Source organism: Mercenaria mercenaria, chromosome 5, assembly GCF_021730395.1.
Source record: "Mercenaria mercenaria strain notata chromosome 5, MADL_Memer_1, whole genome shotgun sequence".
Taxonomy (NCBI): domain Eukaryota; kingdom Metazoa; phylum Mollusca; class Bivalvia; order Venerida; family Veneridae; genus Mercenaria; species Mercenaria mercenaria.
The window spans coordinates 12,431,287-12,453,751 of record NC_069365.1 but is presented as its reverse complement, the minus strand read 5'-3'; the positions used below and the strand labels follow the sequence as shown (position 1 = coordinate 12,453,751).

Below are 22,465 nucleotides of genomic sequence, written 5' to 3'. Positions count from 1 at the left end.
GTCAAAGGTCAAGGTCACAGGGGCCTGAACATTGAAAACCATTTCTGATCAATAACTAGAGAACCACTTGACCCAGAATGTTGAAACTTCATAGGATGATTGGTCATGAAGAGTAGATGACCCCTATTGATTTTGGGGTCACTCCGTCAAAGGTCAAGGTCACGGGGGCCTGAACATTGAAAACCATTTCCGATCAATAACTAGAGAACCACTTGACCCAGAATGTTGAAACTTCATAGGATGATTGTACATGCAAAGTAGATGACCCCTATCGATTTTGGGGTCATTCCATTAAAGGTCAAGGTCACAGGGGCCTGAACATTGAAAACCATTTCCGGTCAGTAACTTGAGAACCACTTGACCCAGAATGTTGAAACTTAATAGGATGATTGGTCATGCAGAGTAGATGAACCCTAACGATTTTGGATTCACTCTGTGAAAGGTCAAGGTCACAGGGGCCTGAACATTGAAAACCATTTCCGGTCAGTAACTTGAAAACCACTTGACCCAGAATGATGAAACTTCATAGGATGATTGGTCATGCAGAGTAGATGACCCCTAACGATTTTAGGGTCACTCTGTTAAAGGTCAAGGCCACAGGGGCCTGAACATGGAAAAGCATTTCCAATCAATAACTTGAGAACCTGTCGACCCAGAATGTTGAAACTTCATAGGATGATTGTTCATGCAGAGTAAATGACCCCTATTGTTTTTGGGGTCACTCCGTCAAAGGTCAAGGTCACAGGGGCCTGAACATTGATAACCAGTTCCGATGAATAACTTGAGAACCACTTGACCCAGAATATTGAAACTTCATAGGATGATTGAACATGCAGAGTAGATGACCCCTATTGATTTTGGGGTCAGTCTATTAAAGGTCAAGGTCACAGTGGCCTGTTCATGTAAAATCATTTTTTGGAAATAACTTGAGAACCACTTGACCTCCAATGTTGAAACTTAATAGGATGATTGGACATGCAGAGTAGATGACCCCTATTTATTTTGAGGTCACTTGATCAAAGGTCAAGGTCACAGGAGCCTGAACAGTGACTTGAGAACCACTAGGCCAAGAGTGTTGAAATTTAGCGGGATGACTGGACATGCCAAGTAGATGATCCCTATTGCAGCCAACCATCAGTGTCTCTTTGACTTTCGCTCCTGACCCCTATTGACTTCTTGCCTATAGGACTTTGCATTGGGGGAGACATGCGCTTTTTTACAAAAGCATTTTCTAGTTAAAAATGAGAGTTGACAAAAAAAGTGAAAATAGATGAAAAGTTTTGTAAAAAGTTTTAATTTTGGTTTAGTCTTTCCAGAGGTACTTTGATTGCTTGCTGTTTTATAAAATGATAAAATGTTTTAACAAAATCTGAATGTGTTTGCTAGTCACTTTATAGCTTAGTAAGTAACGTGAATAAATGTGATTTTAATAATTTACTTTTTTAGCTCACCTGTCACAAAGTGACAAGGTGAGCTTTTGTGATCGCGCGGTGTCCGTCGTCCTTGCGTGCGTGCATCCGTAAACTTTTGCTTGTGACCACTCTAGAGGTCACATTTTTCATGGGATCTTTATGAAATTTGGTCAGAATGTTCATCTTGATGATATCTAGGTCAAGTTCGAAACTGGGTTACGTGCCTTCAAAAACTAGGTCAGTAGGTCTAAAAATAGAAAAACCTTGTGACCTCTCTAGAGGCCATATATTTCAAAAGATCTTCATGAAAATTGGTCAGAATGTTCACCTTGATGATATATAGGTCAAGTTTGAAACTGGGTTACGTGCCTTCAAAAACTAGGTCAGTAGGTCTAAAAATAGAAAAACCTTGTGACCTCTCTAGAGGCCATATATTACACAAGATCTTCATGAAAATTGGTCAGAATGTTCATCTTGATGATATCTAGGTCAAGTTCGAAACTGGGTCACGTGCCTTTAAAAACTAGGTCAGTAGGTCTAAAAATAGAAAAACCTTGTGACCTCTCTAGAGGCCATATATTTCATAAGATCTTCATGAAAATTGGTCAGAATGTTCATCTTGATGATATCTAGGTCAAGTTCGAAACTGGGTCACGTGCCTTCAAAAACTAGGTCAGTAGGTCTAAAAATAGAAAAACCTTGTGACCTCTCTAGAGGCCATATATTTCAAAAGATCTTCATGAAAATTGGTCAGAACGTTCACCTTGATGATATCTAGGTAAAGTTCGAAACTGGGTCACGTGCCATCTAAAACTAGGTCAGTAGGTCAAATAATAGAAAAACCTTGTGACCTCTCTAAAGGCCGTATTTTTCATGGGATCTGTATGAAAGTTGGTCTGAATGTTCATCTTGATGATGTCTAAGTCAAGTTCGAAAGTGGGTCACGTGCCTTCAAAACTAGGTCAGTAGGTCAAATAATAGAAAAACCTTGTGACCTCTCTAAAGGCCATATTTTTCATGGGATCTGTATGAAAATTGGTCAGAATGTTCATCTTGATGATATCTAGATCAAGTTCGAAACAGGGTCATGTGCGGTCAAAAACTAGGTCAGTAGGTCTAAAAATAGAAAAACCTTGTGACCTTTCTAGAGGCCATACTTGTGAATGGATCTCCATAAAAATTTGTCAGAATGTTCACCTTGATGATATCTAGATCAAGTTTGAAACTGGGTCACTTGCCCTAAAAAACTAGGTCAGTAGGTCAAATAATTAAAAAAACCTTGCGACCTCTCTAGAGGCCATACTTTTCATGGGATCTGTATGAAAGTTGGTCTGAATGTTCATCTTGATGATATCTAGGTCAAGTTTGAAACTGGGTCAACTGCGGTCAAAAACTAGGTCAGTAGGTCTAAAATTATTAAAATCTTTTGACCTCTCTAGAGGCCATATTTTTCAATGGATCTTCATGAAAATTGATCTGAATGTTCACCTTGATGATATCTAGGTCAGTTTCGAAACTGGGTCACCTGCGGTCAAAAACTAGGCCAGTAGGTATAAAAATAGAAAAACCTTGTGACCTCTCTAGAGGCCATATTTTTCATGAGATCTTCATGAAAATTAGTGAGAATGTTCACCTTGATGATATCTAGGTAAAGTTCAAAACAGGGTCACGTACCTTCGAAAACTAGGTCAATAGGTCAAATAATAGAAAAACCTTGTGACCTCTCTAGAGACCATATTTTTCAATGGATCTTCATGAAAATTGGTCAGAATTTTTATCTTGATAATATCTAGGTCAATTTCAAAACTGGGTCACATGAGCTCAAAAACTAGGTCACTATGTCAAATAATAGAAAAAACGACGTCATACTCAAAACTGGGTCATGTGGGAAGAGGTGAGCGATTCAGGACCATCATGGTCCTCTTGTTTCGGATATTGACTATTGATTGATTACAAATTAAATTGACCTAAAAACTTTGAATATTGCAACAACACAACAGTATAGTTGTAATATTCAACATCTGCTCAGGGAAGCAAGGCAGGCCAGAGGTGTAAAATATTTTTTTCCCACCATTTGTCCTGCAGGACTAGTAGCCAGTAAAACTACTAATATTATGAACTACAAACAATTTGCAAATATAACACACAGTAGACAAATAATATTCTCTTTTTCTCTACATTTCCTTTTTGTTTTATCGTGTTCACTTTTCTTGAATTTCCTTTTCTCATCAAGGCGTTTTCTTCCTCCCATTTTTTTGTCATCTGCACCACCCGGTTGCTTTCCAGATAAACTAGGGATGTTTATTTGTTTAGATGTTGTAGTCATGCTTTGACAAAGTATGGGAAAATAAACAGTCATGTTAATAAATTGGCTTGGATAAAATATGTTTTATCTTGACTGGCTTACGATACAAGTTTTTACTGTAATAACTGCATTGATAATAATAATAATCACAGTATAGCACACACTTGTTAATCATTATCGTTGTGTGATTGAATTTTAAAGCATCTACCGGCTCAAACTTTATCGTTTTTCGTGAGGTAATTCAGAACATTTTTTGTTGAATTTTGGTAAAACTACGACATAAAAAGCAGTCGAGTGTACAGTGAAGTCGACTCATTTTGACTTTAACTTGCCAATGCAAGCGGACGAGTGGAGTTTTACACTCCTGCAGGCCTTTGTTGACAATGAAAGGTCAGGGTAGTCAATTGATGTCCTATTTGTCATAGCGAGTATTTACCTTTATACTTTGTTATTTCTAATCATGTTTCAGATTGCACTAATATAGAAACATTGTTTCATGAAGAACTTGGTCTAATTTTGGAAGTTGATGAAGCAGATGTACAGTATGTTACAGAGGCTTACACTGCAGACAATATTTCCTGCAATATGATTGGTCACTCAGTAGGAGGTGAAACAAATTCAATGGTATACTGCTTTAAATTTCTGTAATTGTGTTGCAGTATGGTGAGAATCTGTAGTAAGACTCCAGGTTACATAAATATGTATAGTCTGGGATCACAGGAGTATAGACATGATACAAACGAGTACTGGTATGATAACACAAAATACATACAGTTTGAACTCAGTATTTCAAATTTCAAGGAATCGAACATTTTACTTTGAAATAAAGAATTTCATCATAAAATGATATTGTGTGCACATGTTTGTTGGGGTCTGGACTTTGAAATGTGGATAGCCAGAATTTTGAGATAAGCACATTCCAGATATTGAGTTTCAATATTTAATGTATCGTATCTAAACAAATGTAACTTGACTTTGCAAGTTTGAAGTTACAACAAAAATATTTGAAGAAAACTTCAAGTAACAATTATGTCGGACTGGGTGCTTTACATTTGGCAGAAAAAAATTTGGAACATCCATGTGGAGCTCTGTCCGAATATTTTTATCACACTATGCAGTGGCTAGTAGTATAAGGTATTCATATGTGACTGTAAATGAACTTGCACAGAGTATGTTCATTCTTGATGTCAGATGATAATGAAATGGCAGTTCTTAGTTTGAAGGTTTTTGGGTAAATTGTTTTATGTCTTTTAGTTTGATACTTATATTCCCGTGTTATCAGTGGTAGTATTAAATATTATTTAGTAGTTTTATCTGCTAGTATGGGATAGACATATTACCTGAAGTGTGTTATCATTTTGTTTCCATGTTTGTCAACAAGATGTAGTCAATGAGAATAACTGGCAAAAATGTTTTGCAACTTATGTATCATTAATTTCCTTCAAACCTGATAATTAGCTTGACTATAGGAAGTATATGGAGAGCTATCCTACTCACCCCTGTGTCTGCATCCACACCTTGGTTTTGATGCACTTTCACTTTATCTCTGCTATTACTGAATGGATTTTCTTCAAACTTACAATATTTGTCCCACGTTATTACTTACATAATGCTATGTAAATCACCTTTGAACATGTTTATCATGAAAAGGGTGCTATATAAATCTGGTATAATATACATTATATGATATAAGGTACATAAGACAGGCACATATTTTTATGTCCCCCTTCGAAGAAGGAGGGGTATATTGTTTTGCAGATGTTTGCCGGTCGGTTGGTATGTAGACCAATCTGTTTCCGGATGATATCTCAAGAACACTTGAGCCTAGGATCATGAAAGTTGATAGGGAGGTTGGTCATAACCAGCAAATGACCCCTATTGATTTTGAGATCAGTAGGTTGAAGGTCAAGGTCACAGTGACCCGGAACAGTTAAACGGTTTTTGGACGATAACTTGAGAACGCTTGGGCCTAGGATCACTAAACTTGATAGGGAGGTAGATAATGATCAGCAGATGATCCCTATAGATTTTGAGGTCAGTAGATCAAAGGTTACAGTGAACCGGAACAGTTAAACAGTTTCCGAATGATAACTCAAGAACTCTTGGGTCTAGGATCATGAAAGTTGATAGTGAGGTTGGTAATGACCAGCAGGTGACCCTTATTGATTTTGAGGTCAGTAGGCCAAAGGTCAAGGTCACATTGATCCGGAACAGTTAAACCGTTTCCAGACGATAACTTGAGAATGCTTGGGCCTAGGGTCAAGAAACTTAATAGGGAGGTTGATCTTGATCAGCAGATGACCCTATTGATTTTGAGGTCAATAGGTCAGATGTAAAGGTCACATTGACCCAGACCAGACGAACTTTTGTGTACAGTGACCAAATAATTTCTGTTCCCTGTACAATTACTGAATGCATCAAAGGGGGCATGTTGTGTTCTATGAGCCCTTGTTTATGAATTATGCCCACTTTTTACTTAGAATTTGGGTTAATTTTGAAACATTTTCATAGTATCACTGCTATTACAGATTTTATTAATGCTAAAAGTGGTTGTTCCACTAATCATCTACATCGTATGACACAAGGACCATAACTACATGTGTCACCAATATTTCATGAATTAACCCCCCTTCCACCAAGAATTTCAGGTTAATTTTTATGCATTTTCAGTATATAACTGTCATTACCTAATGGATTTGATTAAAACTTAAAATTGTTTTTCCAGTCATTGTCCTCATCGTATGACACAAGTTCTGTAACTCTGGCTACAATATTTCATGTTATGTACCCCTTTTACTTATTAATCCCCCGCTGTGGCGGAGGGATTATAGGAATGGTCTGCGTCCGTCCTTCCGTCCGTCCTTCCGTCCTTCCGTCCGTAACAAAATCGTGTCCGGTCCATATCTCCTAAACCCCTTGAAGGATTTTCATGAAACTTGGGTCAAATGATCACCTCATCAAGACGATGTGCAGACCCCATGAGTCAGCCTTGTCGGTTCAAGGTCAAGGTCACAACTCAAGGTCAAAGGTTTGAGCCTGCCATTTTGTGTCCGCTCTATATCTCCTAAACCCCTTGAAGGAATTTTATAAAACTTGGGTCAAATGATCACCTCATCAAGACGATGTGCAGAACCCATGAGTCAGTCATGCCGGCTCAAGGTCAAGGTCACAACTCAAGGTCAAAGGTTTGAGCCTTCCATTTTGTGTCCGCTCTATATCTCTTAAACCCCTTGAAGGAATTTTATAAAACTTGGGTCAAATGATCACCTCATCAAGACGATGTGCAGAACCCATGAGTCAGTCATGCCGGCTCAAGGTCAAGGTCACAACTTAGGGTCAAAGGTTTGAGCCTTTCATTTTGTGTCCGCTCTATATCTCCTAAACCCCTTGAAGGATTTTCATCAAACTTGGGTCAAACGATCACCGCATCAAGGCGATGTGCAGAACTTATGAGTCAACCATGTCGGCTCAAGGTCAAGGTCACAACTGAAGGTCAAAGGTTTGAGCCTTCCATTTCGTGTCCGCTCTATATCTCCTAAACCCCTTGAAGGAATTTTATAAAACTTGGGTCAGATGATTACCTCATCAGAACGATGTGCAGAAATTATGAGTCAACCATGCCAGCTCAAGGTCAAGGTCACAACTAAGGGTCGAAGGTTTGAGCCTTCCATTTGGTGTCCACTCTGTATCTCCTTAACGCCTTGAAGGATTTTCATCAAACTTGGGTCAAATGATCACCTCATCAAGAACTCATGAGTCAGCCATGTCAACTCAAGGTCAAGGTCACAACTGAAGGTCAAAGGTTTCAGCTCTGTATCTCCTAAACCCCTTGAAGGATTTTCATGAAACTTTGGTCAAATGATCACCTCATCAAGACCTTGTGCAGAATTCATGAGTCAGCCATGTCAGTTCAAGGTCAAGGTCACAGCTAAAATCAAAGGTTTTACCCTTTCACTATCCATAGCAGTGGCGGGGGATTTAGCTGTCATTCAGACTGCCTTGTTTCAGGTTAATTTTTATGCATTTTCACCATATCATTGTTATTACTAAATAGATTTGATTCAAACTTAAAATAGTTGTTCCACATCATCACCCTCAAAATATTTCATAAATTATGTCCCTTTTTAGTTAAAGTTTTGATACACTTTCTGTTTATTTTCTGTTATTAATGAACGTATTTTACTCAGACTTAAACTGTTGTCAAATATCGTTATCCGCAAGTCTTTCAACTCTCAAATGATAGCTCTAGCTTCCTCAGATGTGCCCTATTTCACTATCCAGCAACAACATAGTTTAGCATGCTGTCTTTTTTGACAGCTCTTGTTTTGACAGTCCTTGTTCAAGGCACTGACCTTCAGATTGTACCACAACCAGAAAAAGAGAAAATTCTTAGATATCAGAAAATAATTGCTATATTTCTTTGAAACTTAGTTAGATCACATGTGATAGGCAACACCCAGAACCCTAGCTCCAAGGTCAAGGTCACACTTACAGGTCAAAGATCAACATTACATGTCATAATTATGGACCCAATTAAATAAATTGTTGATGTAGTTTCTTCAGTATTACTTCCCTTTAATATGTTTTTTTTTTTTACATTTTTTCGCATATTTTCCCACAATTTTAAAATGAAATATTATCAAAATTGAAATTAAATACTTTTTTGTATTTATAGATATTATAAGCAATCAACAACAATACAAATTAATACATGCAAATTTTTTATACAAACTTGTGTTATGTATATATAGTACAATACTGTTTATATATCAATGACAGATATCAGATCTTTAGGTTATACTGCAGTAGAGAAAATTAGTTCATTCACTTGTTTTTCTTGATTTGCCATTTTTAAGATAGTTTTTAAATCAAAACTCATGTCTAATGTAATAATATGATCAAACTTCAGTTCCAAAACAAGAGATCATTTTTAGCCAAACTCTGGAGGTCAGTGCCTTTAACTAAGGCAATCCTCATATCATATTATTAACTAATCAGCTCTTACAATATGCTAATGCTAATTACTGTCTGTCACGTTTTTGTTTTCTGAAAATAATGATACTTTTTTGGGTGTGTACAGAAAATTGTATAGTCATTCAACACAAAATATGGGGAGTAGTATTTTAAATTAAGATCATTACAAAAACAAAAGTTTAATTTGTATTTTCCCTAAGAAAAGTTGCTTTAAATCTACAATTATTGGGTTAGACAGACATGATAAAGTTACGTATATTATATAAACGTTAGGTAAAAAAAAATCAGAAATTGATTGAGAAGTAAAATATTTTAACCTAAAACTTATGTTTCTGTAACCTACAAAATGATGACATGAATACAGCAGAATCGTGAGGAAGGAAAATTATATGCCTCAGTGCATTAACAAGAATACAGAACTGTTGTTTGTAGGTCTATAAGTAAAAAAAGATGAAGCCAGAAGAAAACTATATGTCCTTGAGAATTGATATTGTCAACCCTCGAAACAGAATGTCACCACTCGGCTTTAGCCTCGGGTGACATTCTGCCCTCGGGTTGACAATATCAGTGTCACACATGCTGCCATATGATATTCATATATTATAGATTGAAGTGAAAGTGAATGGTACAAATGTGCTATCGGAGATGATGGTTGTGCTCAGAGATATTTGGGAGGAGACAAGTTTTCAGCTGGAGCTACGCCAGGCCAATCCAGAATGTGTTTCTCAGGAGAAAGAGGGATTGACAAGTAGGAAGCAACCACCATACAAGCTCACCTTTGATCCTGATATTGTCCATATTGTACCACAGGGTGAGATGATAATGTATATTATTATATACTTTGCCACAAATAGCAATAACCTTAAAGTAGAGACCGTACCATAGCTCTTCGCATTGTTGATTTTTCAAAAAAAGTGATTTTTACAAGAGCACCAGTTACGATTAAAAATGTAAACAACGGACTCTGTCTATGAACTATTTGAATGAATAAATAATCGTCGATCTTAGTCATAATACTGATTGACAGTGAATGCTTATGACTCCATGTGTTGTAGAAAGGTATTTAATTTGTAACTGTAATTTCCTATCAATTGATATCCTCTCGAAACTGGTAAAGTAATTGCTTGTATTTGGACAAAGCCCACAGTCTATAACATTCGCCAGCTGCTAAAATGGCAAATATATAAGATTCAGTGTAAGTTATATTTCTGTTACTACCAGTTAGTAAGTTCATACTCTATAAAACACGTCAGAGAAATTTGGGCAGTTCTGACCGATTAAAACGTTTGCAGCATTAGATTATATTTTTTTTCTTTACACGAAAATTGCCGTTAGATAACAAAGCGAATACGCCAATAAGCCGGAGTATGCCGATTATGTGTTATTGTCACAGAACTGTTCCAGTTCATGTAATGTAATCGGTGCACCTAAACTGCCTAGCTATAGCTACTGCTGTTATAGGGAAGTGGTAGAGTGTCTGCCTTAGGTGTGAGAGGTCCTGAGTTCGAGTAACATTTGGAGCTTAACAATTTTCGTTTTGCTACAGCATCTTTTTGCTGTTAAAGGACTGTTCCAGTTGTTCTATATTTTTAGCACACTGTATCATGGATCATTATTGGAAATCCAGATCACAGTTGAATGTTAAATCAAATGCACCCAAGTAGAAAATATTCGCTATATTATGTCCCTTTGACGTTTCTGTTCTCCAGGTCCATGAAGAGTTACATTTCCTTGATCACAAAATTTTCTTTTACATGAAAATATTAAATGCTCATTACTTTATGTTCTGGTTAAAATATTGTTAATATATCTATTTTTGAGAAACATATGTACATTTGTCTTCATTTCAAAGCTTTTTAACTTCATACCTATGATTTGAAAAACTTAGGTACTATCTCTGCTTAAAGATACTAGTTGACTTTCTCCATTGATTTTGGCATGTATGCCAGATGACATGTTCTTGGCATGCTTTTGATACCAGAAGGAAGATCATAAAGTTTCTTACATCAGTAAGATGAAGCATCAGCTGGGATACATGCCTTCTGGCCACACTGGCAGACCATGCTTCACAGTGGTCCATGGGCCATGTTGGCAAACTGCAACCATTTATTATATTCTTATAAATACATCTTCAAAGAACAGCTTAAGTATTTCATCTTTGTCCTAGTGAAGGATAGATAGTAAGTGACCTATCTCCAGTTCTGGATGGCTATAACTGAAGGATAGTGAGGTGCTCTGATGTCCTACTTGACCACAGTGACTCATGTATGATGTACCATTAGGGTCAAAATGTTTCATGCACTCACTTTTCAGAATTTTAATGCAAACAGCTCTTACATACCTGAATATGTATTTTGAAATGTGCATGCAAAGTATACGTTTGATTCAAATGTTACACCGCTACATGCCTAATTCATGAATTTAGTACCTCAACAAACTTGTACTGCAAGTAACCGACAATTTCTTCACATGTGTCAGAAGTTGAAGATAAAATAAAACTGCAAAGATTAAATTCGAGACTTACTATTTGGACATTAGCAATCACAATCTGCTGATACACTGTCACTTCCAAAAACCGAACGACCTCCGGACCAGCTTAAAAGTTCGGTTTTTGGAAGTTTCCGGAATTCAGAAGTTTTAAAGTTTGTAGGCAAAGTGGACGTTGGTGCACAAGAGTTACGTTTTCTTACACGTAGGATGAAGGAGATTTTTATCCTTTTTAATTTTACAGTTTCATATTAATTAATTTATTAATTAATTAGATAATTAATTAATTATTTACAAACATTAAGGATAATAAATACATAAATAACAAATATAAAAAGAAACAACAGAACTTTAATAATAGCATTTACGCAAACATTTTCCACTTACATTTTACCATCTTTGGAGTCCCGAGTTCATCAACATTAAATTTTAATTAATGTTGATAATGCATAGTTTAATCGATGTAACTGATCATTTAAAACATCTATCTTTCTTTCGTTCAAACATTAAGAAAGGTTTTAACACATAAGATATTTAATTCATCAAGTTTTCATAAATTGAATACAAATGAAAATAATCGCTAATTACTTCCTTACTTTTGCATCAAATGATCATTGTGATTATATAGCGTGTCAAAATAAACGTGCACCGCTAATGAATAAACAAAAGAACATGTTGACAGCGTTTCTGGATTATCAGGTGACACTTTTAATCCAGGAAATAGTTGGCTGTTTGGTTTTCAGAAGTCACATTTAGTGTTAAAATATAAATGGTGCTCCAAAAATCGTCCGGTTTTTTAGAGGTTAAAAATATATAGAAATAACAACAGAAAAAAACGGGACCTTGAGTTTCGTACGGTTTTCAAAGGTTTCCGGTTTTCAGAAGTTACACTGTAGTTGAATCTGTCTTACACCTGTAGTAGTAAGGTTATTAGGTGGGCAGTATATGACAGAATGATTCCATACTCTCAGGTTTTGCAGGCAAGATGTGTCCCCGAGTGGCGGTACTTCGAGAAGAAGGTAGCAACAGTGATCGAGAGATGTCGGCAGCCCTGATGATGGCAGGCTTTGAGGTATGGGATGTTAACATGCAGGACCTGTGTTCTGGCAGTATTACATTGGACCGTTTTCATGGTGTGGTCTTTGTTGGAGGATTCAGCTATGCAGATGTACTTGGCTCAGCTAAAGGTATACAGGCTTTTAACCTTCTGTTTATTTTTTTATTCACTTTATAAGGGTCTGCCCAACTCTGAGGGCATCATAACTTGGGTCACTCCTTTTCCTTTTTCAGAACTTATGCTTCTGCTATATAGGTGGGAAGATTTGGTTTCTTATTGATTAGTATTTTTGTTAAGTTCTTAAATTTCCCCACCTGCAAATAGTCTGCCTCAAATTTTGGATACAACCTTCATAGGACAACAAAACTTGTGTCTTATAAATATCTGTAGTTGATAAACTGAGTTGATTTGTGTGTTTTCAGGTTGGGCGGCAACAGCCATGTTTAACCAGTCTGTGAGAGATCAGTTTGCAGCATTCAGACAGAGGGCTGATACATTCAGTTTGGGTGTATGTAATGGGTGTCAGTTGATGGGATTACTAGGCTGGGTCTCGCCAGACACAGGTTAATATGTTTTACTATTTTTTTCCCCGACAAACAAAGTTAATGAAGGGTAAATAGGTCATTCTGTTTGCTTGTTTAAATATAAAAAAAGTTTGTCAGACACACTTCTGTCACAGTTCATGACTAACGCAAACTTTAAAAGGAATCCCAATGAAACTACATACACATGATCATTATGAAGTGTAGATGCATTTATTTGTTGTGCCCACCAACCCAGCCAGACACACACACACACAAAAATGAGGGGGGAAGCGGGGGCACTTAAGTTGCCCTTGTATCTTGCATGTCTTAAAACGCATTTGACCCAGTCATCAAACCTCACAGGATTGTTATTCAGCATGGGATCACCTGGTGTTTTGATTTGGATCTCACAAAGCCAGACCAGAGCTATGGCCCTTGACTTTGTCAGAAATATACATAAAAAGGGCCTAAGTTTGTGTCTCCTGTATCTCAAAATTGTTTGACTGGATATTATAAAACATTACAGGAATATTATTCAGTATGTGTTACACATATCTCAGAAAGTGTTGAACCTAGAGTCATGAAACATCATAGGAATGTTTTTCAGCATGTTAAGTTGTGCATCTGGGACTTTGTTCTGGATTTCTATCAGCCAGACCAGAGTTATGGCCCTTGATTGTCAAAAATATGCTTAAAGGGGGTACAAGTTTGTGTCGCATGTATTTCAAAAAGTATTTGACTTTCACCTAGAGTCATGATACCATGTAGGAATATCATCCAGCATGCGAATTGTGCTCCTGAGGGAAAGTTTATTATTTCACTTAGCAAGACCAGAGCTATCGTCCTTGACTTAGTCAAAAAATAAAAGTTTGTGCCCCATGTAATTTAAAATGTACTTGACCTAGAGTGATTAAACGTTATAGGACTGTTATATAGCATGTGAAGTTGTGCACCTGGTGTTCTCTTTGGGATTTCACTCAGCTAGGCCAGAGTTATGGTCCTTCACTTAGTGAAATGCACATGAAGTGCTGAAAAGTTTGTATTGCATAATTATATCTTAAAGAATATTTCACCTAGAGTCATGAAACCATGTAAAGTAATGGGATGTTGGGGGATATCTTTAAACAGTTTTTATTTTTAAAAACAAAATGATATTTTATTAATTTCATGGACAGAATAATGGAGATTCTGTATCATTGTACAGTAGTGCCCATGGTTATTTAGGCGCATGATGTTGCCCAATTGCCTAAATAATTAGCATTTTATGATGAAGTATCGGTCTTATTTGAATGTATAAGCATGTAATTTACAGAAAATTTGTTTCGAAAACAAGCATCATAAGGAAGGCAGACAATTCAGTATTTTCTCAAGTCACATTGAAACAAACACATATCCTCTAAGAGATAAGTTCAGTCAGTACAGTTGAAAGGAGTTCAATCGGAATGTTGTTGAAATAAGTTTTGTCGATCTACTTAGCTGTTACTATGGAGGTTTATGAGATAAGGGCTTATCATGTGAAATGGGTCTTAGAAATGCTATTACTCTGAAAGCAATGTCTTATCCTTGAATATCAAAATGTTTTTATAAATGAATTATATTAGCAATATCTCACATTTCAGAAATTTTTGTTTTTATTCTCATAGATTGTTCAGAAAATGAGACCAGGCAAGGAGTGTTCCTTGACCACAATGACTCGGAGAGGTTTGAATGTCGGTTTGTGACTGTGAAGGTATATGATAGTCCCGCAATCATGTTTCGGGGAATGGAGGATACAGTGTTTGGCATGTGGAGTGCCCATGGGGAAGGTAAATACTAGTATGAGAATTTCCTTCTAGAGTAAGCCCTCTTTTAAAGTTGTTTTCAACATGAAAATTGGGCAAAACAGGTGAAGACTTTGATAAACCAACAAAGTTAATATAACTAAAAAATATCTATTACCAAGGTCAGGTAAAAATAGTAATGGTAAGTACTTACAGGTATCTGAATTATTAAAAGATAGAATAGATTTTGAAACCTGCAAAGAACCAATGTGCATGACAGAGCTACAATTAGTCAAGACTTGTAAGCTAAAGGAGTTATGAATTGCAAGTCTGTAAAAGAATTTCCAAGACAATAAGTATAATTAGTCAAAAGTCAGAGGTAAATATAGTCATGAATTGTGACAGAGGTGAAAGTAGTCAGAAATCAGTGGTAAAGGTAGTCATGAATTCTGACAGAGGTGAAAGTAGTCAGAAATCAGTGGTAAAGGTAGCCATAAATTGTGACAGAGGTGAAAGTAGTCAGAAATCAGAGGTAAAGGTAGCCATAAATTCTGACAGAGGTGAAAGTAGTCAGAAATCAGTGGTAAAGGTAGCCATAAATTGTGACAGAGGTGAAAGTAGTCAGAAATCAGTGGTAAAGGTAGCCATAAATTGTGACAGAGGTGAAAGTAGTCAGAAATCAGTGGTAAAGGTAGCCATAAATTGTGACAGAGGTGAAAGTAGTCAGAAATCAGAGGTAAAGGTAGCCATAAATTGTGACAGAGGTGAAAGTAGTCAGAAATCAGTGGTAAAGGTAGCCATAAATTGTGACAGAGGTGAAAGTAGTCAGAAATCAGAGGTAAAGGTAGTCATGAATTGTGACAGAGGTGAAAGTAGTCAGAAATCAGTGGTAAAGGTAGCCATAAATTGTGACAGAGGTGAAAGTAGTCAGAAATCAGAGGTAAAGGTAGTCATGAATTGTGACAGAGGTGAAAGTAGTCAGAAATCAGAGGTAAAGGTAGCCATAAATTGTGACAGAGGTGAAAGTAGTCAGAAATCAGAGGTAAATGTGTAACAGGCTGAAAATACTTCAGGCCTGACCGGGAATCGAACCCGGGACCTCTCGCACCAAAGGCGTACACTCTACCACGTCGCTATAAAAGCTAGCTCAATAGCAAGGAAGTATAAGTGCACCCTTATACTCTACCCTACTACATACACCCCCTCCATTTTAGAATTCATCCTCGAATTCCAGGAGTTTGAACCTCTGTGGGACGTTCCAAGGTGTCCGTGAGTTATTTACGTTGGGCACAAAATGTAACAGGCTGAAAATACTTCAGGCCTGACCGGGAATCGAACCCAGGACCTCTCACACCTAAGGCGAACACTCTAGCATGTCACTATAAAAGCTAGCTCAATAGCAAGGAAGTATAAGTGCACCCTTATACTCTACCCTACTACAAATGTAGTCATGAATTGTGACAGGCGAAAATAGTCAGAAATCTGAGGTAAAGGTAGTCATGAATTGTGACAGAGGTGAAAGTAGTCAGAAATCAGAGGTAAAGGTAGTCATGAATTGTGACAGAGGTGAAAGTAGTCAGAAATCAGAGGTAAAGGTAGCCGTAAATTGTGACAGAGGTGAAAGTAGTCAGAAATCAGAGGTAAAGGTAGCCATAAATTGTGACAGAGGTGAAAATAGTCAGAAATCAGAGGTTAAGGTACTCATGAATTTGACAGAGGTGAAAATAGTCAGAAATCAGAGGTAAAGTAGTCATGATTCAGCTTATTCATTACACAACCAGCGACCTTATAAAACGGGTCCCAGGAGGTACAATTACCTGCAAAAGTATCTATTAAATGACCGTTCACACAAAACTTATCTCAACCATCTCATGCAAATGTGTACAGTTAGTTTTTCAAACAGTCAAGCTAACAAACAGTTGTCATGTCAGGGGACTACAAGAAGTGTTTTGTGTCTTAAAACAAATCTTGAAAAATATTCATCACATTTTCAAACTGATGTGCATTGTATATATCAATATATTTCTTGTCCTTCAAAATTTACCAAATCTGTTAAGACCATTTTATAAAGAGGCCACTTTTCGGCAGTCCTTTGGTTGGTCTTTTGATACAATGTTGACTGTATAACAAAATAGCTTTTATAATAAACGCATAGTAAGCAGCTGAGATATTTTAACATTCAAGAAGTCCTGTTTCCACCCTCGTGAGTTCTTTAGACTGATACATAGAAGAGAAAGAAAAGAAAAACTTTATTATGGAAAGGTGGACCAGACAATTATGTCAGAAAGCACTGTTTGCTTTCAGAAAATTCATTTTACCCAAATTTATGGACCATCATGAGGCTCATCCGCAATAAATCTGGAAAATTTTCAAGCTGACAAATAGTGCTTTTTTCCATGTTTCAGGCAAGATGGTTTTCAAGAATGACTCGATTTATGACAACCTCAGAACAAATAAACTGATACCGGTAAGATATGTGAATGATGAAGGTGAGGCTACTACAGTCTATCCTTTCAATCCAAATGGTTCTCCAGATGGAGTTGCTGCCCTTTGTTCAGAAGATGGTCGCCACCTTGCTATAATGCCACACCCTGAGCGATGTTTCCTGCCATGGCAATGCCCATGGATGCCAGTGGAACAAAGACAGACTCTTGATGTTTCACCATGGATGAAAATGTTTCAGAATGCATTTGACTGGAGTATACAAGTTGTTAATGTATCTGAATAGATACACAGTTTTGATGTAATTTTCAGATTTGGTACCAAAGGAATCTCTAAAATATCTCAAACATAAATTGACTTGATGAGTGAGGTATCTTAAAGGGTTTTTAGTTTTAAAGTTCACAAAGTGGTACATACAGGCTGTAAGTTTTGTCAGCTGATCTCATTTTTACATATCTATGATACTTGGTATAATGTGATACATATATCAGAATTGGTGCATTTTGTTTTTGTTTTTCTTCATTTTTTGTTTGTGTTGTACCCCATGTACTGAGATATATGACTTTCCACTGTTAATGGGATTATTTTTGTCCAAAGATTTAGAGATTTGCATAATATTTTTGTACTCAAAAAGTTATACATTGTTGATTGATTTACTTTCTTTTATATTTTTTGCTATGTTTTTTTTGCCATTTCATTTACATGAAAATACTCGTATTTGATTTTATACAGTGCCTTCCGTAGGTTTAGCGACAGATGAGTTTTCATCAGACTATAGACAGGTATGATTCATAATAATCTTCAATACAGTGTAAGACTTGAACAACGTAAATAGACTGCACCATCTTGAATTACACCAGTACTGATTTTGGAGGAAGCTGACTCCAGAATGGTTCAAATAAGCTTTAAGCTTTCATTCAAGCTATAATATATTGGTGTAAACAAAACTAAGAAGAATTTCAGCTGCTTCAGTGACTAGTAAATGAAAACATCATACTTTACTATTAACAGTTGTGCAGGTACTAACTACTAGTCTGTAGACTTGGGGGCACTGCATGTAGTTGCTAAACCTTGTATGCCAAAAACTTCAATTTGTGCATTTCAGTATTGATTCTTTATATTTTATTTTTGAGAAAGGGGCTAGTTTCCATGTCTCGAATGAATAACAACATAATGTAGTGTTTGCCTTGCAGTAAACAGTCTATTCAATGGGTTGTTTTTGTGTTGTTTTACAAAATATGTACAATGCAGTTCATGAAAAATATGAAAGAGAAAATCTTTAAAAACACTAGTTTTGAGAGACACTATTGTAACGGCCGGCGGATGTCAGGGAAAACACACAGTTAATAACAAAGTTTAAAGTAAAGTTCCAAAATTTAATGAGGCACGAAATACGCGCTTAAGTTAACTATAGACTCGATGTCTATTCCTTTCAAGTAAGCACAATAAACAAATAAACTGTTCAATTTCACATTGAAATACGTATAACTTAATTAATATAATGTGGACACAGCTCAGGATATACAGTATATCGGAAAGACGGACGGATGATTTCAAAAGACTTACTGCCTAACTTGCAGTTTGAATTTGGCGCTCTTACGCAAGAACTACGTATACGAACAAAGTGCTGACGCCATTGTCCGCCAGCCAATATATAGCCTCCTGGGATGTGACCACGTGATGTAACTAACCAATGGCTGAAGGCCCGGTGAGGAAGGTGTGTCCGGGTAAACCAATCAAATACAGACCGGGCACCGTTCTCCAATGAAATCACAGAACGGTGACCGGCCGGGATTCCAGGTCACCAGTCTCTCTACGGAGCTTCAGCCAGGGTATCTCGCAAATAATGTATTAAATAAACAAGGTCTTAAGTGAAAGTAAACCTCAAACAATTCCTTGTTTCATAACAAGTATTTTGATATATAACACTCTAAGAAATATGAAGTAGTTTAATCACAATCATGGAAAAACACTTTGAAGCGGGGCTGTTAGCAGACGCTCAGATAGACCGGTAAGAGATTTTACCATGTCACATCAGAAAATCATAAAATGCAACAAATATGGCCTAAATCTAATCAAATCCAAGTGTGGCTGGAATAATAGAATGTATACTGTTGCTGTTTACATAGGTACCTTACACCTTTATCAAGTAAATGTCACATAATCGTAAATATTTCTCTACCGGTCTGCAACAACAACAACAAAAATGGCAGCCTCCATGAAAGAAGCTTTTTGCACTGTAGAAAATCGTAAATATATAGAAGTTAAACTGTATATCAGGTGAAGTGACTTGACAATCTAAGCAGATATACTAATACTGTAAGTAAGTGAATAATTTCTGAGAGTTTACATGCGTTATCAGTAGAAATAAACAAGCTGGGAGCTGAAAAATGTACATGTACAAAAATACAGTTTTGGGTTTCCTTACACTCTCCCCAACTTCCAATAACAAAATTCTCCTGAATTTGAATCTGCCATAAAGTTATCAGTCTTATCATGGTTCTTAATGACATATTTTGAAATTACTTAAAGAACAATTCAAGAACTGGATGCTCATGCATAAAATACCTTTAGGCACAACTGTATCTCATCTGATATAGAAAGTGTAACAACATGGTAAGTATAGTTAACTCACAGTAACATTTTATGTATATACATAAAAGAACAGAACTTTTAGCACAGCCTGTACTTTAGTCTAACAAATTATTTGTGGTAAGAAAACTTACAGCACACCTGTATCTCCTAGTGACAAGCATCAGTGTAAGTATAATTTTACAGTACACTGTAATTCAAAGTGAAAAGTATATGAGTAAGAATAATTAACAGCACACACTGTACCTCCTAGTCAGTTGACAAGTATCAATGTGAGTATAATTTACAGTACACCTGTATCTAAATACCAGTACCTTTGTATGGTTAAAACATCTGCTAGACAAAAATTATGGTATGTACAACTTACGACACAACCTGTATTTAATCTGTTAGAATTGATGGTAATAGAGTTAAACTTGAATAGAACATGTATCAGTAATTGTTTAAAAATCAAAAACACTTTCTTGAAATGGACCAATAGTAGACTTCGACTGAGTACCACAAAATAGGTAAAGTTTTCTTATGTTAGATACCTAGCACTCTAAAACACAAAAACAAGACTAGTACATGTGTCTACAATCTAAATTCTTAATGGAATTTTGTCACACTGTCTTAAAAGTTTATCATTGGTAGTGTCCCTGAGCATACTACTACACTCCAGCATTGCGAGCCATTTTTCGGACTTGATGTTTTTACTGTTGGCTATCATCCTAAGAGTTGCATAGGTATGATACCTTGAGTGTGCAGTCGGATCTTTCCCAGCATCAGGTAAACAGTATGCTTTGGTTCCAGGCAAGACGAGAAAATTAAACTGGTCTAGAATGTCAGAACGTTCTAAGTTGCTAGTATTTACCCCACGTTCCTGTAATATTTTGAAAGTTAGTATTTCCAGCTGTAGCAGCCTCTGGTCAGGTGAGAGATTTTTCCAATTTTTCGGTGGCCATTTGCAGGTAAGGTTTCCTTCAGTTAATGTAATGGACTCATCCTCCACCCACTCCCTTCTGGCAGGGGGACACAGTGGCATTGCACCCATTCGGAGTAATTTTGTAGCCCGATAACCTTGGTTGTTAACTTTAGGTTGTTGTGGTGCCAGAAAATTTGAGTTCATGGTACTAATGACTGGTTCCTTGCGTTTTGGCACAATAACTGACCGGGGATGTTGGTTACTATTCAAAGAATTGCTAGCATTTGAAGTGTTCGAAATTTGAGCAGGCAGTGATGGACTTGAGGTAATTGTAGCTGTTTCTATAGGTAGTGCAGGTGAATCTGTGACATCTGAGGCTAATTTGATCTTCTTTGAGCCCATTTCAATTTTAATAATGTGTACATCCTTAATTAAACTCCTGTGTATGCCTAATTTAAGCGCAATGCTTGATTTCAGTTCTGGACATGTTTCAGCAAGGCTAGTGTCAAAATGTTCATGTCCGGCAGCATCTTTTAGTACAGCCAGCCTGCGTGCAATGGCTCTCATGGCTAGTTTATCTTCAAATAGGTCATTGGTTAAAGCAACACGTAACTTGTTATATCCTTGATGTAAGTCAATATGAGGGTTACTAGTGTTCAAGGAAATTTGATTAATTACTAGGTCATCAGATGTGTTGGGTAACTGCGGATCAATCAGTTCAAGAGGCATTACATAGGAATCATCACCTACTTCCCATCCTTCCAGCAATTCTTCCCTAGTTTTGCTACATTTACCCTCTAAACGTTTTGCCCACATAATCATCAATGTCCTAAAACGTACAACACTTGGGCTCAAGCGATCAGCTTTTTGTACTAACTTAGAGTATTCTTTTGGAAATACAGATAAGTAGAATCCATTGCTTTCATTAAAAGCATCATCATCCAGTTCTTTGGATTCAGAAGGATGTGATTTCAAGAAATGAACTTTCAAATCTGAAACTCTTTTGAAGTGCACTTCCTTATGGCAGCACATTGGACAAATTACTGACAGTATAGAATGTTCCTTCCCAGCATGCTGCTTTAGTTGTTTCCTGGTTTGGAACACAGCTTTACAAATCCAACAAGATTCCATTCTGAAAGAATATCATAAATGTCATAAGTATCAGGCTGATAACGTTATGTCTCTTTCATATTCAGTACTGTTTATTGATAAAATTAAATAGTTAATTGTTTCCAGCTTGCGAAATTACTGTCAGATGATAATCATAAATTATCATGTTAATTATCATTTCAAAATGATGCACTGTTCAATAATGTACTGATATTAATATTACAAAAGTACTTTTAAATAGGTAACATGACTGGGCTGTGTCCACTTATGTTTACACACATAATATTATGTATGTCACTGCTTCATTTTATAAAAATGTCTGATTATGTCACTATTCTTACACACGCGTTGTAATTCTACTGCAGGGCTGTATTTTATAGTCAAGACTTATCAGTTCACGGTTAATCACAAATAAACACAGGTCAAAAACATATCCTTGATGCGCGTCATCGTTGCCATCAACAAAGTACCCCCTATTTCATTCGTGAGTTGGTGCGTCCAGAGAACCGCCACCCTTTCAAGAAAATACTTCAGTCTCAGACTACAGTTTCCATTTTATGACTTCACTTAAACTGCATATTCTTGGATATATTATACCCCTCACAGTTATTACCTAGGCGTTAACTTCAAATAATACAAATTTAAACATACCAATTATAATTTCAGTTCAAACATTTTCATTGATAACATTAAACTACTAACATAAGTAACTGTCTAACATTTCTGTCTTTCTTTAGTTTGTATTTATGCAGATGAACACCATTTCGGAGGATTTTTACCGCGGTATGGTAAAAGTCTGTCAACATGATAAACTTTTGGTTTCATTCGCGGTGAGCTTTTTACTAAATATGTTACGTCATCTAGCTGTCTAACAATAACATATGGACCCTTCCATTTT

The 22,465-nt window shown here is 36.5% G+C and overlaps 2 protein-coding genes across 3 annotated transcripts in view; one reads left to right on the top strand and one right to left on the bottom strand.

Moving 5' to 3' along the window:
- The window catches only part of LOC123556470 (phosphoribosylformylglycinamidine synthase-like), a 141,979-nt gene extending 123,809 nt beyond the window's left edge, over window positions 1–18,170 (top strand). Inside the window, exons 19-24 of one of the 2 annotated variants that reach the window (XM_045347215.2) lie at window positions 4,187–4,341; window positions 9,298–9,502; window positions 12,150–12,365; window positions 12,658–12,798; window positions 14,403–14,564; window positions 16,925–18,170. In XM_045347215.2, the coding sequence (XP_045203150.2) occupies window positions 4,187–4,341; window positions 9,298–9,502; window positions 12,150–12,365; window positions 12,658–12,798; window positions 14,403–14,564; window positions 16,925–17,247 (1,202 nt within the window). In that variant the 3' untranslated portion in view covers window positions 17,248–18,170. The remainder of the gene's footprint in view (window positions 1–4,186; window positions 4,342–9,297; window positions 9,503–12,149; window positions 12,366–12,657; window positions 12,799–14,402; window positions 14,565–16,924) is intronic. The other variant, XM_053542692.1, reaches the window with a different exon arrangement.
- Window positions 18,171–20,044: 1,874 nt separating this feature from the next.
- LOC128556870 (uncharacterized) lies at window positions 20,045–21,694 on the bottom strand. The gene has a single exon (XM_053542691.1). It carries the CDS (start codon window positions 21,586–21,588, stop codon window positions 20,134–20,136), a length of 1,455 nt encoding a protein of 484 aa, XP_053398666.1. The 5' UTR covers window positions 21,589–21,694; the 3' UTR covers window positions 20,045–20,133.
- Window positions 21,695–22,465: the final 771 nt, after the last annotated feature.

Excerpts from the sequence above, each read along its gene's own strand:
- LOC128556870 (XM_053542691.1), bottom strand. The coding sequence starts at position 21,588 with ATGGAATCTTGTTGGATTTGTAAAGCTGTGTTCCAAACCAGGAAACAA.